At 42.4% G+C, this 14,436-nt stretch overlaps 1 protein-coding gene across 1 annotated transcript in view; it reads left to right on the forward strand.

Annotated features, from left to right (window-relative positions):
• LOC108890397 (gamma-aminobutyric acid receptor subunit pi) overlaps positions 1-5,323 on the forward strand; it is a 60,623-nt gene extending 55,300 nt beyond the window's left edge. The window contains 5 exon segments of the mRNA XM_051076810.1: positions 96-233; positions 321-473; positions 1,510-1,700; positions 1,932-1,952; positions 1,954-5,323. Coding sequence (XP_050932767.1) covers positions 96-233; positions 321-473; positions 1,510-1,700; positions 1,932-1,952; positions 1,954-2,295 — 845 coding nt within the window. The 3' untranslated portion in view covers positions 2,296-5,323.
• The last annotated feature ends 9,113 nt before the right edge of the window (positions 5,324-14,436 follow it).

Here is a 14,436-nt window from a genome sequence, read left to right on the forward strand (position 1 = left end):
TTAACTGATCCAGTGACAACATAAAATATTGATTAGTACAGCTTGAAATCATTTTTTTGTGATCTTATTAAAACAGTCATTTTCATCTTTTTCAGGGGGTTACAACATTAACGACGTCATGTTCTACTGGACCAGAGGAAATGAGTCTGTCAGTGGTTTAGACACCCTGCAGCTGGCTCAGTACACAGTGGAGGACCACTACACATCTGTCTCAGAGGCCATCTATGAAACTGGTAACAATGATGTTCACAACCACTGCGTGACGTTCTCTCAGGGCTTAGACAGCAGTTCTCTGACTGTCTTTGTCCTTCTTCTTAAAGGCCGTTACCCTAAGCTGGTCTTCCACTTTGAGCTGAAGAGGAGCATCCTCTACTTCATCCTGGAGACATATGTCCCCTCGAGTCTGCTGGTGGTCCTCTCATGGGTTTCCTTCTGGATTTCCCTGTCCTCGGTTCCAGCACGGATTTGTATAGGTAACATGCAAAGCAATCAGGTTTTCAATCATATGTGAAAATGTGCCTTCCTCAGTAAATGTCATGTACTTTTACATTGCACCAAACCTTATCTATGTGTTGTGTAGATGCTGTGTACTGTTGTTATGAGATAAGGAATCCAACCTATTTCTCTCTTACGCTGCGACAGCCGTGGCCAGAGGCATTATGTTTACAGATCGTCTGTCCCGTTCTCATGAGTGCGATATCTCGGTAACACCTGGAGGGAACGCTTTCGAATTTGGCTCAAACGTCACAGTGACTGCATAAAACATACCTTCAGAATTTACAAGCTAATTAATCATATAACTGTGAGGTGTTAAATCTAGTTCATCAGTCATCAGTATTTGTTTATTATTACACAGATATAAGAGACTTTGACTCTCCTCTTTGTGAGCAGAGATGTTGGTTTGGACCTGACTTTAGAGGGTTGAAGAGAACATCTGGGAACATCCAAACACAGATATTTAGTCGAGTTAGATTATAGTCCTCCAGTAAATCGAAATAAGTCCTCAAAACAAACGCAGACAGGATGTAGAGGACTTGGTGAGGTCAGTGCAGATGATCCTTGTTGTCCTGTACTTTAAACTGTTTACTTGTGTTGTTTTTTACCGTAAGTGTGAGCGTATGTGCAAATTTGTTGGCAGGCATGTTTTAAACTTTGAAGAGAGCCAGTCTAGCTGCTCCCAGTCCAGTCTGTTCATCCAACTCTCAGCAAGAAAGCAAATAAACATATTTACCTAAAAACATTGAAGTACTTCTTCAAATCAGAGCATTTTTTCTGAGGACATATGGCGAGCTGTGGATGTCTGTTGGGATGCAGGGAATCTGTGATGTTTTAAGTCAACAGTGATTGTGTGAAGTGCTGAGTATTTCCAGCTGCAAAGCAGAGCTGAGATGATGCCCTCTTCTTCCACAACTGTCTCCTTCCCTTCTCACTTAATCAGAATATCCTGTCGCTGCACTGGTTGATCAGAGGATCCACAGTTCACCAGTGTGTCTGTGTATTCTGTTCCAGGAGTGACCACGGTGCTGACCATGACCACGCTGATGATGGGAGCCCGGACGTCACTGCCCAACGCCAACTGCTTCATCAAGGCCATCGACGTTTACCTGGGAATCTGCTTCAGCTTCATCTTCGGGGCGCTCATCGAGTACGCTGTGGCCCACTTCTGCACCCTCACACACAGCGACGCACACATGCTCATGGTGAGAGCCTCCTGACTGTACTGTGTTGTTGTTCATTGTTGTGGTCACGGTCATTGTCTTCATGGTTGTGGTCGTTATCATCGTCACCATCATCATCACCGTCATGTCACCATGAGCACTCAGGGGTAAGTAAAACCTTCTTCAAGCTGTCAGATTTAGAAGCTTCATGTTTTTGTTTCCAGTTAAAACTCCTGCTCTCTCTCTCTCTCTCTCTCTCTCTCTCTCCTGCAGTACGGCCACCACATGCATGACTTTCGATGATGAAATGAACGGCATCGTCACCACCATCTCCACTCACTCCAGAGCCAAGAGACGCAAGGAGCCTGCTGCAACTCCTCCCTCGGTTCCTGCCTCCACAGAACTCACTGTCAGCCCCTCCAGCCCCTCGGGCAGTGAGCCCAAGCCCGAGGCGTCGCCTCCAGAGGCCACCAACTGGTGCCTCACTGCTCTGGCCACCGTCCGCAAAGTGCTCCGCTCCATAAACTGCTGTCACGTGGAGAACCCCCACCACATAGACAACTACTCCAGAGTCACCTTCCCCCTGTCTTTTGTCATTGTTAACCTGCTCTACTGGACATATTATCTGTACTTCTAGCATTTGCTCGGGTTCAGTGTGTGTCCCAGAGAGTGTGAGACAGAGAGTGTGTGTAGACAAGAAGTGTACTTTACTGTATGTGTCATTTAGGTGTGTTCTGAGACGAGTGTGTTTAATTTCTACGTTTGGGTTTATGAGCAAAGTAGCATACTCATATAGGGTTGTTTTTGGGAAGAACTAATGCTTATGATTGCAGCTCCATTTTTTTCATGCACTCAAATAAGCCTTTGCTTTAGATTGAATACAGCTGGCTTTATTAAAAACAGCCGGCCTATCTGACACTGATTTGATCAAATCTGATACACAAGAAAAACACGGCCAGTCTGCATCTTTCTTGCTATAGTACATTTAGTGTCTCAGGTTGTTATTGTCTGACACAGAGAAGATGGAGCTGTAATTCAAGGCTTTATGACAGAATTTACTGGCATTGTCAGGGAGACAGTGAATGCCTGTTCCACTTTGATTCTCTGCTATGATGGACTGATCACTGATACTTTACAACTTTTGCCTGCAGGTGCAACATTTAAAGTGAAAAAGGAAAAATGTGGATTGCAGAGGAGTGGAGGGATGTGGAAAAATAACTCAACGCCGGAGAGTGTATTAAAAATTATGAACCGGTCTCCCAAGGACGATCACTTCTGCTCGCTGTTGAAATCTTTCTTCTGTGTCCTTCTGTGAGTTATTTTTAATTCAGACAGCAATACTGTCTTTGTTTTACTGTCTCTGTGTTTATTTTTTCATTGACACTATAAATGTAGTGGCCTTTGATCCCTTCACTTGTATTCTGGAAATCTGGCCTCCATGTAACAGTACTGTGGCACTCGTCATCACACAAATCTGCTCTGCTGTTTCACAAGGAAGGCAACTTGCACACCTAACTAATGCAACTCCAAAGTGTTCAACATTAAAGGAATAAATAATACATTATGACATTAATAATCAGGTTAATAAATGATTCTAGTTCTGGGACATTAGCCCCCTCACCTCTCTTAGCGTTTGGTGTGCAGCAGTGTTTAGGTGGTGCTACATGTCAAAGTAACATCCAGATGAATGAAGGAACACTGGATTGTAACCAGATAATCAGTGTTATTGGTTTTAATGTTGTGGCTGATCAGTGTGTGTTCCTCAGAGACACACACACGTTTGTGAGGAACTAACTAGCTGGCAGCTGTGGCAGGTGAGGTGGGGGCCTGTGACTGGCTGAACAGTGAGGGGGTGGTGATAAAACACGACTTACTCTTTACATGACTTGTGCCGTATTCTAATGAAATCCAGTATATGCAGCGTGTCTCTCTCTGTGGGCTGCAGGTAGTGTTTCTCACTGTGCTTTTGTAACACACACAGCAGTAGGCAGACCTAGACGTGTTAGACATTGTAGAGTGATTTGAATATCGAATGAAATGGCCGAAATATTTCAACAGGATGTCATCATCTGTGCATTATCCCATCTGTGGAGAAATGCCTGGATGTGCTACGCTCGAGGTATCGCTCCTTTCCTCGGTTTTTTAAGCTGTTGTCATCTTCTGCTTTGTGAGTGTCAAGTGTTTGAGTTCAGGTGATTCAGTATGTTTGCTACCAGTGACGTGAACCAAAGAACCAAAGATTCCAGTTTGATTTCACTGATCCTCTTGGTTTCCCTTTAGTTCTTCAGCTAGATTTTAATTGCATTTTCAAATGTTAATGTCATGTTTGTTATTCATAGGAGAACTCTGAAATAGCATGCAGTCAATGAGCAGAGGAACATGACACTTCATATTTCAGATGGAAAACAGGATCCAGTTGAACAACAGAGATGCATGTTTATTTATTGCTGTATTCAATATTGCTGTTACACACTCTCATTTAAATGGAAGCTGAATTTAATGGTCCATTTAAGCCATAATGCTTAAAGTCACAGAGGTTCCATTTTTAAAAACTACCTTTCGATGTGTATTGAACATAATGGCAAGCTAAACTGTCAGTATCGACGTATGCTTCATTGCCTTTTAAACTGTTTATGTTTCGCTGCACTGCTTCTCATGTTTTATTCTGTTTTTTAATATGCCATCAAACATCCTGACTGCTCTCTCTGCCTGCCGATTATAGAAAAGTAAAGTAGGATTTACTTTTGTTTCTGTTCTTCCTGCATGATTATCAAGTGTAACTTTAGTTTCTTCTGCTTTGTTTGATTTTGTTTTTGATTCAACATGATGGAGAGGAATCATCATAAATGCTCAGCTGAGGCTTTTGAAAGGATTAAATGTATATTTTGAATTGTTATGATGCCACTTTAAGGTCGTCTGGGTCCTACAGATGCAGGATGTTCAAACTTCTGTTCTCATTTTCAGCTTTTGAACTTTATTCTTTGAAAGGATGAGTGATCAGTGACACTGTTCATTTGCCACTGACTGAGCTGCGTCTGCTCTGTGGACGTCAGTGAGCACTGACCCGTCGACTTTTATACAATATTGCACCATGGTTGTAGTTTTGATAGTTATCCTCTCAGTAAATAGTATATAAGTAGTGAAAGCCAGAATGGAGCCAAAGAGCCACAAGAGCAACCACTCAGCTTTCTGTCAGTGTGGGTGCAAACAGGACGTTTCTTTTCACCCAGTGATGAAGTTGATTCATACACAAGGCTCAAAAATATCACCTGTCCTTCGGCTCCACTCACACTACTCCATCATCAGGGCTCGTTCGCTCTGATTGGACAGCAGTTTGGATGGAAACAGAAAAAGAAAATTACTGGCAACATTGCCAGGACGTATTTGAAGCAACTTTTCAGCAACTTTTGGGCAACTTTGGGAAAATGGCCACTATTGGACTGCCCTTTCTTTTCCTGTTGTGAGGCATGTGAAATCATGTCTCAAGGTGACGTTGGCTAACAACCTCACAGCTCCCTGGACATCTTCATGTGAAATGTATTTATATACTGTAACACCATGCTAATATAGGCATCGGTTTGCTTAACCTGTAAATAAATAGTAATACTATGCATGTTTATTAGGTGTATGAATATGAATGATAGCAATAAAAGAGGTTTAACGTCTGTGTTGTTGACACCATACATTTTCGTTTTGGCCTAATGGTGAATATTACCCATGATCCCCGGCTTCTGGAGCAGGAAGTGCTGCGGCTGTAACAAACACACCAAACTCTGTTTCTAATTATATCTCCATCAGTTTCCTGCTGGATTCAGAGATGAACGCTGGTTTTTAATGACCTCTAAGTCTTTTTTAAGTGTCAGTCTGAAGCTGAGGTTTTAAGGTACAATAGTTTCATAATGTTGCATAATGTTTACATCATAATTCAACAAAGCCATTTGAAACTGTGATGTGTCCGATGTTTGAATTAGCAGTGCAGCAGATGAGACCAGTTTGCCTGCAGAAATTCAAATGTGTGTGTTTGTGTGTTGCAGATGTTCGGGCAGCAGAGTCCCAGTGGGAGTGCTGGAGAATGAGTTTTAACTCCCTGCAGCACCGTTAACTCTGAGTCAGCACAATGTAGAGTGAGGAGATGATCTGAGATCCTCATACACTACAAACACACACACACACACACCCTCAAGTACATTTTAAATTCAAGTTAAATTCTGTAATATTTTCCTCCAAAGATGCAGAGCTGCTTTGCTCTCTGGCCGTTCCAAGTAGGAGAAAAAGTTACTGAAATTTTTAATGACTTCATTAACAGAAAATGTGGAATATGAACTACATTTCTTCTCATTAAGGTGCTGAAGAAATATATTTTGCAGCTGATTCCTGCTCTGGAAGTCTAACCTGTTGACATACAGACTGTGAATGAACAATTTAGTCTTACTTTCATGACCAGAAAATGTTCATCAAAGGCTTTAAATGAATACACTATACACCTGTTCCAGCGAGTACCACCAGTAACACAGAATTAGAGTACATACATATATTTACACCCCTGACTGTAACCTTGAGTTGTTGCCTCCTAGCTGAAACCAGGAGTGGAAATAATGGTGCTTAGGGAGACTCCAGCAGAAGTCTTCCTAATCCTCAAACAGTAAATCCTCCTCCTCACCTGAATTCAGAAATCCCTGATCATCAGTGGCGTGTGGTGCGTATCACAGATCCTGGTTGTGACCTTCTCAAGTCTCTGTTGCAGCTTGAGCAGATTTGTGTGATGTAATATTCATCATACTATTGTAGCTCTCTGTCACATGAAACACAGTCTAGCTGACTAAACAGTATCAGGGCATAGCCAGGCTCCCAACTGCAGAAATAATATGTAGCTATTTTGGAAGATGCAGCCCTGAACCCTGTGGCTGAAATTACAAATGTTTCACGTGTCTTTTGTGCATGAATTACCACCCACTGCTCTGTCCTCTGGAGATTAACACCATTGTATGTAGGATGTTCACAGACCGTGACAGTATGAAACGTTACATGAATAAGAACATGGAGAATATAACTGAAATCTTAAGAATACGGTTAGAATAAACCTAATTTTCGCCTCAAATTCTCATACAGCCCACATGCTGTCAAACAGTAACTATTTCTCTGCAGAAATCATCTCCTCAAGGTCATACTGATGCAGAAGTCTGTATTTGAAATGATGTAGAATAAGAACGACTTACTCCTTTGATAAATGTTGTATTATTCTAGATACAGAATCTTGTATGAAAGGATGTGATTTTGTGTTTAAAAGCAGGAAACTAATCTGAGCCAAAGAAATGGTTAAGTACTACACGTGGACTTGTGTAGCTGATGTCTCACCTGGTCTGCAGCATTCAAAATGTCATTTCTCTGGACTCCAGTGTGACCAGTCGTCTGTAGAGCGACTGACTGAAGGCACAGACAGTGTCTTACAGTTACAGTGTGTGTGTATCATGGCTGCATGGCACTCTGTATATCAGTTACATCAGTGTGAAAGCTGATAAGATGAGTCATATTGCAGAGCCTGTTACTCTCCCTGCAGGACGTCGAGCCTGAATCTGGTTTGCGGGAGCATGGAGGAGAAAGTTATCACAGCATCAAAACAGATCTCAGGGTGTCAGATTCAGGAGAGAATCAGCGTGAGTGAGACCAATGCACCGCCGCACAGGAATGTGAAATAATGTGTGCAATCATTTTTCCTCACAGTCCGTGGAATATCAATAGTGGTCTAATCAGACGGACAGTAGCAGAAGGTGGAGGCCACGAGTAATTACAATCTAAGGCAGCAGATAAATGTCCAAAGTCATTGAGATTATTGTTGCAGAATAGATGAGACCTTTCCAAAGCATGCAAAGAATTGATTTTGGTCTGAGTGTGTGAGTGTGTGGATGTGGATGATGGATTCAGGAGAGGGATCTATAAAGTCATCCATAATAATACCTGTGTGTTTTGTCTTGAGGTCAGCCGTACTGCCCACTTGTTTCATTTGTGTGTCTGCGCATCAAACCCATGTCATTTAAAAGCTCCACATGGCTGCTTTTAGTAATACAGAGTAAAGGGTGTGACGTGTCCACAGCCAGCTCATTCTGTAAACAGTCACACTGCAAATTTAAATCAGTAAACCATTTAACCTTGTAATACCGGAACATGTTCTCCTGACACAGCCTGTACTGCAACGCCAACACGTGCTGCTCTGTGTCACCACAAGATGGCAGTGTGGAATCACATTTCACCATCAAATCCACTGCAGTGCAAAGGAGCTGCACAGTGCAACAAAATATAATGAGATTCACTCACATGTTGATGCACTGAGGAAGCATCAGCTGTAATCAGAATTTACTGACGATCCTCCTTTAATGTTTTCAGGTGGATTATGTGTGTGTGTGTGTGTGTGTGTGTGTTTATTGTTTTGCTGATGTTTAATTTCAGTGTTTGCGTCCTGAGGGAGCTTCAGGTTACAGTCACAGGAAGATACATGGGGAAAGAAATGATGCTCAATGAAATGAGGTCAGCTTGAGTGAAGGAACAGTTTGAGTAAATCATAAAGCTGAAGATGTCACATCAGAGTTAATGAGACTTCCTGAATTGATAAGACTCGTATATTAATCAGTTGATCGGTTGATTGATTGGATTTTCTGTTTTCTGACAGAACATATATATTATTAAAAAGACAAAACTACTTTTGTTGAATCAGTAGAAATCTTGATGTTCACTCACTGAGCACTTTATTAGGAACCTTTGCACCTTCAGATGGAGTATTCATCTTTGAGTATTTCTGAAACAGCTGATCTCCTGGGAACTATCTCAGAACGATCCAAACCTTGAGGTGGATGGACTACAACAGCTGAAGACCACGTCAGGTTCCACTCCTGCAGGACACAGGTTCACCAGAACTGGACAGTTAAGGACTGGAGACACGTAGCCTGGTCTGATGGATCTGGATTTCTGTACACATTCAGACTCATACAGTTAAGGAGTTATTTAATACAGTCAGATCCATGGAAACCCATTCAGTCCAACTCTATTTATAACTAAGCTCCTACAGCATAACCTCCATTCAAATTCCAACTGATCACCTATAAATTAGTTCATTAAAGCCTATTGTAAGACCCACTTCCTCTGCATCTGTAGCTGATTAATTGAAATCTCCATATTATTACTCAGGACAATCAGTAAAATAAAGCTTGAATTCCTTATTTAAATGCCAAATTCATATCATTTGAAATTGTGGTTCAGATATTACAGTGACAGTTTCAGACCAAGCTGTTGACAAAGAAGCTGGAATGAGACTGAGCAGCATCAGAAAAAGATGTCATGTGACGCTGATTTAAATACAGTTCAGAGAAATTATTCACACACAGATGAAATCATAGAGGAGAAGACTGCAAAGATTTCCAGAACAGAATTGCCCAAGACCAAGTACCTGGAAACCGCTCTCAGCTACAGCAGTTCAGCTAAAAATAACATTACCCACTTCTTATGGCCCATTCCGTGTCAATCAGATTTCCTTGTAATTTGCAAATTTGGACCACTGGGACCATTACCCTGCAAATTGAATTTCAATCAAACCTTTTAAGCGCTACACACACCCTTTAACCCCCTACCCAGTTTCTGCACCAAGGCAGTGTTCTGTAAAGTGTGGTCTGGAGCCCTCCATAAGGTGTTCAAGGGCTCCCTACAAAGTTAGATATAGAAATTTCATGTTACATAACTTAAGGTTGATTCATGCTGATGACCCAGCTTTAAGGTGGAGGGATCTTCACATGTTTCATTCACTGTGCTCCAGAGACGTTTTACAATTGGAGGAAATTTCAACAAACAGTTGAGGGCTTATTGTGCGATGGCAAACCACAGGAGCTGTCTACAAGGGCCTATTCACAGCAGACATTTGGACTTAGTAGGAAAAGCAAAGGGTGGGTGTTAGAAATGACATTAACGCTGGGTCTGTACTAGTCAAGCATCCCAGTAAGTCATAACAATGTGACAGTGAGCCAGCTTGAACAATACCAGGACCCTGACACTAAATGTAATTCAGCCATCACTTATTTTTATCATTAGCAATTATTACACCAGTGCTTTTGCTATTGTGACATAGTCAATATGTCTTCTGTGAAGAAGCCCCATTAAGGTGAGGTGTTGTTGATGACATTGGTTCTATTGTTTGATCCCAACATTTTCTGCCAGTTTCCATCACATGAGGGATAAAACTACATTATCATATCAGAGTTTCTCACTGTAACTTCATATCTGACAAACCCAGGTCTGTAATCCAGCGGGAAGAGACTGGAGTTCTGCCATTAACATCAAAGGCCAATAACCCACAGTGAGGCTGCGCAGACCGTGACGTCACCAGCGCTCGTTTCCGGGATATTTTGCCCGCTCATTAATAATAATGAATAATAATCACTATATTAATGTTTTATTTGTTCTGTCTGTTAGATATTGACAGTTGTCTCTTTTTTTATTTCACCCATTACTAAAGTTGACAACCGTTTAGCAGTGCGTCTTTAAAAGCTCCCGGAAGTCTCCGCGGCGCCGCCATGTTGAGCAGGAAGTTGTTCCTCTGACGACGCTGAACTTCACGAAAGTCGGGAAATGAATGAATGAAGCCAAAAACAGTTAATGAAGTGGAAACAGCTTTCAGGCGACAGTGAAACGGTTTCCTTTGCAAAGGCCATCAAACTGCCTAAAGTGTCGGCTCCGTCTCTGTTAGCGGCACTTTACACGGTAAGCTAGCTTCTCGGTTCTGTTTTGCTAATTTTGTTGTGCGTTAGCATCGACGTTCCCGTTCTAGCATTTAACCGCGGTGTGTGTGAATATCACGTGTATAAGGCGGAATGTGTTTTCATAGTAATATTCATCATGTCCGGGAGGAAAAAAACATGACTTTCTTCTAATGTGTTCATCATTTACTCTTCATGATGCTGGAGGTGATAAAATCAATTCTATGAGCCGAGAGCATTTAGCATAATTACTGTTACTGAAATGATGAAACAGGAAAGGTGTTTGCTTTCACTGAGAAAGTCGGCTTAATGATTTTTAATATATATCTGTTTATTGCTTACTTAAACACTGTCTGAGCTGAGACAGTTTAATTTTAATTTGGTGTAATGTATTTAAATGTATTTTGTTAGAAGGAAACAATCCCAGTATCATTAAATAATGGAAAGTTAAACCAGTAAGTAACAAATAATTTTCAATACATTAAGTATTTGCATTCAGTCTGTGCTGACTCTAATGCTGTTCTGATGTAGTACTGTGTTGTAATTGTTCATGTCAGTCACCATTGTTTGCATTGCCATAGAAAATCTGATGTACTATTAAAGATGAGCTTGTTGTATAGGCCTGTGGTTTAATTTATACTTTAATGATAAATGTTGTGCGTACTGTACACAGGAAATCTGTAACATTACCTCACATCATATCACACATTATTTTCTTTTCAACAATCAGAGATTTTGGCTCCTCGTCTGTCCAGTTCATCATTTTGATAAACAGTTTTGTCAGACTACACCACATGTACAGACAGAAAGTGACAGCTCCATTGCAAGTAGGAGATCACATGTATTCCTTTGTGTTCAGTTTTTGTCCTGCACCTGAATCCACTGTATCCACTTTCTTTGCCTGTGAATACGCCCTCATGAGAACAATTTAGGGTGGTACACACTGATTCCTCAGCAACAGAGAGTTTTGATGGCCTTTGCACCACGTTTTTTAATCATTACATTGTATAACCTGGTTATTTTGGGTGATGCACAGTTTATTTGTCATGAAGCTCATGTGATATCATAAGCACCTGGCTTCCAGTGGGATATTGTGATATCCAAACTCGGCTCATGACACAATGTAACCTGAGTTCCTACTGTAAGTAAGAATGTGGCCAGTAACCAGGTTACTGCATGTACACTGAGGAAGCAGTTTGACTGTGTCTGCTGTGGTTATCATGCCGCTTTCAGTTATTCACTTCCACACAATCAACCGCAGCAGTCTTATCAGATGGGGTTTCTTAACACAAAATCTTATCAGCTGTGCTTCCCCGCTCGTTGTCACGTGCAGCCGCAGAACATGAACAAACTCCTGCCTCTTTCACCTGCACACACACAAACACACCTTCCTCTATCTGCCTCCCACTTTGCCCATCTGTGAGATCACAGCAGAATGGCAGCATTTAGCCTCTATTGAGGGCCCCCGTGCTGGGCGTGCTGGAGTGATCCCTAATCTGCCCTGAGATCTGTGTTTCTCCCCATGGCCTGTGAGCACCATGTAATTGGGCTCAAATTGGAAGCAGGATCTGAGCTTGTTTATGTAACAAGCATTTTGTGTGATAACACCACGGTGCTGTCTGTCGCTTGGTCGGTCTGTCTGTCTGCCTCTTTTCTCTGCTGACTCACATCCAGAGCTCCTGTCAGGCAGTGGCCACAGTTTTGATGGTGGGGAAATAAATAGTTTGAGGTGTTCAGCGTCTAACAAGCAGTGCAGATTAAAAGCGAGTTAGAGAAGAAGTTGTTATGGTCAGGTAGCTTTGACCCTTGATTCAGCAGCTGGTTGATTTCAAGCTCTTCGCCCTTATTAAACCTATTACTCTCATCGTCTCTTCAGTCCCTTCTGCGTGTTGTGCATCCCCTTCTTCCTATTTAGCCAGGATATTTTCTCGGAGGTTATTTTAGTGGAATGGCTATGACCTGGTGAGGGATTTCAAGGCCATGTTTGCACGCTTGTTAAGCGTAGCACTCCTCTTGGTATGTCTTCCTGCTCCTCTGTCTGCCTGTATTCTTCAGTGCCTGACCTCAGAGATCTCGCTGAGAGCCCATGATGAGTCACAGCTCAGTCTGGAGCCTCTGCATCACAGTGGGGAGTCGAGAATACAGAGCAGCTCCAGCATTTTACCAACACATGCACACACCCAGTCACACACGTTGCACATGCATGAGAGTGGACTAACAGACAGGGAACAGAGATGCAAATAATTTGACCTTGCATATATGTGCAAAGAGACATGGATGCACAGGAGATGAGTGTGTGTGAGCTAGAGAGATGCTGCAGTAGAGGGAGGAGTGTTTTCAAAGGTGAACGCATTTTACAAGGTGTAAGCTCATGAGCCATACCTTCCAATTAACAAAAAAGAATATTCATGGACACACACTCACACACAGGCATTGTTATTCATAATAATGCCTCATCCCCGGCAGCAGATTATCTTATTGTCTAACCCTGATCCTGTAATATGCAGCACTGTGACGTTCCTGTGATCTTATTCACTTTTGCTGGAATCGTCAAGAGCCCTCCACGTCCCTGATTAATTTCATTCGCCGCTGTGATTGAAATTCACGCTACTACCTAACACAGCGCTACATTAAGACAGTTTCCGCTGCTGTATCCCTGCCATCTCTCGCCGTGCAGTATTTGAGTTTCATCTCTCTGTGACTAAAGAGCGTGTTTTCCATTCTCCCACCCCTGCACCTCCTGAGACTGCAGTGGGATCTCAAAAGAACAGCATGCTGTGATGTATATTTCAGCTACTTCCTTCAGCAAACCCTATCTTAAAACCCCTCTGTTTTTTCCTCTCCCACTCTTTCTCGTCTCTCTCTTCCCTCGTGTGCTGCAGTGGTGACTGTGTAGTCGTGACATCGGCCCTGGAAAATGTTTAGCTGGGGAGCTCCTGCGTTGGCGAGGCTCTTTTTTCATCTTAAACAAGTTTCCGCCGCTCCCCTGATCAATGACTTCGGTTTGAGCTATGTGATACCGTGCATCAGAAGTGAATAAAGGGGAGCAGAGAGGAGAGCTGTCTCCAATTTACCCAGGTGAACTTCATCCGGAGTTTGAATGCATTTGGCCTCCAGAGAGTGAAAGTATAGAAATGAGTCATGGTGCAGACATCATCCAGGCTCAAGCAAATAAGCCACATGTCCTCCTGCAGCAACACAACACAGTCCATCAATAATAGTTGGTAGTCCACTCCCAGATTTATAGAACAGATCAGGTGTATGTGGACCTGGGACTCTGCAGTATGACACGCTTATTCCCTCCTGGAATTAAGGCTTCACCTGCCTCAGCACATGTACACCTGCAGACCAGGTTATAGACTCCTAATGTGTCCTTTCAGCCCAAGGTCATCGCTTCCTCCTTCATCTCAAGAGTCATGAAGGTGCCTCCATACGTTGTGCCCTTGACTCCTCTGTTTAGAGGGTCAGTGGATGATATCCACTCGGCTGCATCCTGGTCTTCCTCTTTCACCTTTGTGCAGTCGTACCTTAGAGATATGACCACTGGTCAGTGTGTTTTTTGGTGCTAGAGGGAGGTTGACGCTGTGGACATGCTGTTTTAGGTGGCTGGTGCTTGAACTGTGGGATTAGGCGAGTTTTTTCTCTTTCAGTCAGTTGCTGTCTGTTAGGAGTCAGGACATGTATGAAATAGTTACTGGATGTAAATCCACTTGTATGAGGATGTGCATATTCCTCTAACCCTCTAGTGTATGTGCTGGGGTTTTATAGGAGACTGTGAGTTAACCAAGAGTGAAGCCCGTCAGAGGGCCACACACACACTCTGGAGTTATGTCCAGTAACTAAGATGCCTTTTTTGTGCTTTCTTGGTGCATACCAAACAAATATGTCATAATCAAATTACATCATACTAATTCACTAAAGAATTTTCCTCTGTATTTATACATTTTCTTCTTATCAGGGTCAGAGTTGTGGTGGTGGCAGAAATGCAAAGTAGCCCATACATCTCTCTCTGTAGCAGTGTCCTTCAGCTCCTCCTGGGG

The sequence above is a fragment of the Lates calcarifer genome, linkage group LG16_LG22 (genome assembly GCF_001640805.2).
Source record: "Lates calcarifer isolate ASB-BC8 linkage group LG16_LG22, TLL_Latcal_v3, whole genome shotgun sequence".
NCBI classification, from domain to species: domain Eukaryota; kingdom Metazoa; phylum Chordata; class Actinopteri; family Centropomidae; genus Lates; species Lates calcarifer.